The 3209-nt window shown below is 40.4% G+C and overlaps 1 protein-coding gene across 1 annotated transcript; it reads left to right on the top strand.

Moving 5' to 3' along the window:
* The first annotated feature begins 283 nt into the window (after window positions 1-283).
* LOC103461740 (UDP-glucuronosyltransferase-like) lies at window positions 284-2471 on the top strand. Its single transcript, XM_017303749.1, has 2 exons — window positions 284-1233; window positions 2298-2471. Exons 1-2 carry the CDS (start codon window positions 373-375, stop codon window positions 2454-2456), a joined length of 1020 nt encoding a protein of 339 aa, XP_017159238.1. The 5' UTR covers window positions 284-372; the 3' UTR covers window positions 2457-2471.
* Window positions 2472-3209: the final 738 nt, after the last annotated feature.

The following is a 3209-nucleotide window of genomic DNA, read 5'->3' on the forward strand; positions in this document are numbered from 1 at the left end:
ATGCAGTCATGCAATGACTTGTAAGTTACATATTAATTTCATGACTTTCACCACAAATGCAGCAGAAAGTCATGCAAGAAAAAAAACTTTAAAAATGTGCTTAGTTAACAGGATGTAAGAACACTTTCAAAGTGAACAGCAAAGTTATATCAATGATTAACTGATGACACACTGAGTGCTGACGCTTTCCACGCAAAGCTCTGGTAATCTACATGTCTTCCTGTTGTTATAAAACAGCCTGACTTAAAATGCAGCCCGCACTTCCTACAGAATTTCGACACACACACTCACTCCGGCTCTGAAAGCCACCCCTCAACAACAGGCAGGACCTGCTCCCACACAAAGCTCAGCTTGCAGCACAGCAAAGAGACAATGAGAAGCAGGGTGTGGTTTCCTCTAACGGGGCTGCTGGCTTGGCTATGCTGCCTTCGTCTGGGGCCCGTTCAGGGGGAGAAGGTGCTGGTTATGTCTGTGGACGGCAGCCACTGGCTCAGCATGAAGATTCTGGTGAAGGAGCTCGGCCGCAGAGGCCACGATGTCACGGTGCTGGTGCCTGAAAGCAGCATGTTGATCCAAGGTTCTGACAGCTACAAGACGGAGGTCTACAAAGTGCCATTTACTCAAGCTGAACTGGATGAGCACTTCAGCAAGTTCARGGAAGGACTGTTTGACCAGCATTCAGGATTAGGAGACTTATTTGTGAATGTGGGCCGTTTGGTGAAGTATATGTCTCTACAGTCGGTGGTCTGTGATGCTTTACTGCACAATGAGCCTTGGATGAATAAACTCAGGGTAGAGAGATTTGATATGATGCTTACAGATCCCTTCCTTCCCTGTGGTTCTATCMTRGCTCATAWKTTTTCCATTCCTGCTGTGTATATTATGCRTKKGMTTCCCTGTGACCTGGATATCAAAGCTAACAAGTGTCCCTCTCCTGTKTCCTACGTTCCTAAGTYTTWCTCTGGTAACACAGACCRTATGAGCTTCCCAGARAGGGTTAAAAACATGATGATGTCTTTTTTGGAGTCGTACCTATGCACGTCCATGTACCAACACTTTGATGAGCTGGTTAGCAAGCACATCCAAGACGGCATGTCGTACAAAGAACTAATAAGTGAAGGAGCTATCTGGCTCCTCAGATATGACTTTGTTTTTGACTGGCCCAAACCTCTCATGCCAAACATGGTTCTAATAGGAGGGATCAACTGTGCAAAGACGGCTCCTCTTCCAGCTGTGAGTATGACGATTTATGTGTAGAGAAAAAATGAACAATATGTCCCAAGGAAGTCAAAGCTGTGAAACTTTGAAGACCAAAATTTTAATTTCAGTGTTTTTCCTTATTAACTATTTATACGAGCTATAGCAGGGTTTGGCAACCCAAAATGTTGAAAGAGCCATATTGGACCAAAAAAACAAATCTGTCTGGAGCCTCAAAAAATTAAAAGCCTTTTAAAAGGCTTATAATGAAGGCAAAACAAAACAGGCTTTAAGTGTTTATATAAGCTATTTTATCGTCTAATCAAAAGGACTAAGTGATTAAATGTTTATTTTCCCTGCTGTTAGTCCTAGAAGGGATGACGTACCAAGTGACAACTCTGGTGCCACAATGGTGCTTTAAGTTTACCTCCCGTTACAATATTAATGTTTTATGTTTCGTTGCATTGATAAAATTAAATAAGTGCAATAATGGAAAACGTTAAGAATGATTGTGTCATGTTTGTCCTCCTACAGAAACCATATATATAAGAAAAAGATATCCCCCCCCCTTTTATTACATTTTCAAACATTTTTGAAAAAGCTCCAAGGAGCCACTAGGGCAGCACTAAAGAGCCGCGGCTTGCCGAACACCCGAGCTATGGAGACATAAAAAACTATAAAAAATTAACTGTCACAGAAAACATGAAACATGGTGTAAGTCAGCAGGTATGGTTCATTGTTTCAAGAATTGTTTGTAGTAGAATTAATTTACCTTTTCATGCACTACACTTTGAGAGCATTGTAATCCAGATTTCAGGGTTATGTCCAAAAAGTTCTAGGAAAGGAGATGTGGGGCCCTGCTGCGTCAACAGGGATCAAGTAATTTGCAAAAACAATAGAATTGTTTGTATAGGCACAGAGACGGCTATGCTTGCAGATTTAAATGGCTTTATGGCTGGCAGTTGCTAGCAATGTTAAAGAGGTAAATTCTATTAAGATATTAAGACAAATGCAGTTTTTAGTAATGTATTTACACAGAATTTTGCTTTTGCTTTAGTTTTCTTGCAGTTATTTTTTTGTCTTTTCCAACTCTTTTGCAGGACCTGATGGAATTTGTAGATGCTTCAGGAGACGATGGCTTCATTGTCTTTACGCTGGGCACATTTGTGTCCGACGTGCCTGAAGCTAAAGCCAAGCAGTTCTTTGATGCCTTTCGACAAATTCCTCAGAGGGTAAATAATACTGGTTCCTATTTTTGAGAATTTAGATATATTTTTTAAAAGACCTCTGTCTCGTTGTTCTCTCACATCCCGGGATCCGCCAGGATCCCACGCGGCCGAAAGTGAAACCACACAGAGAACAGCAATCAGTGTTCGATGTCAGAGTTTAATCAAAACAAAGCACAGCATGAAAATCACATCGAAAACACATCACATCAGAAACTGCACAAACCAAAAAGCATACATTCGTTTACCTGAGACAAATGGAATAAGGAAAAAATGCCAAAATAGAAGAAAAACAAAGACGCGTCCTTGGAGAGTGCTCGTGCATTTTGCAAAACCAATTTGATTCGTTCCTCTAGGTTGCAGTTTTATCCAAAAAGGGTGTTTTCCTTGTTTTTAATTTATGCAATTATGCAATTGAGACGTGTCCTTTCCTTGTATAGCTGTAACCAGTTTCAAATTACTAAATTGAAAAGTTCGAAGTAATTTTATCACCTCAATCAGCTCTGTTTCCTTTCAGACTTTGGAGTTCTCTCTCTGTAGACAAGTCCGACCAAAGGTTATTTTTCAACAAAAGTTTATCATGTATGTTTCGAAGCCTGGAGTTTCTCAAGTTTTCCAATTGAACAAAATATTCTTGTTTTAAACCAGAGTTCACCCAAAAAGCTATCTTATTTATTGCCTCTCCAAGCAGCCATCCAAACACAGGTCTTTGCAGTACGATTCAGAGCCGGGACCAAGTGATTCAGACTTCTCCATCAGATCAAAGCACCGATTTGAAGAATTTAA

This window comes from Poecilia reticulata, linkage group LG2 (genome assembly GCF_000633615.1).
Source record: "Poecilia reticulata strain Guanapo linkage group LG2, Guppy_female_1.0+MT, whole genome shotgun sequence".
NCBI classification, from domain to species: domain Eukaryota; kingdom Metazoa; phylum Chordata; class Actinopteri; order Cyprinodontiformes; family Poeciliidae; genus Poecilia; species Poecilia reticulata.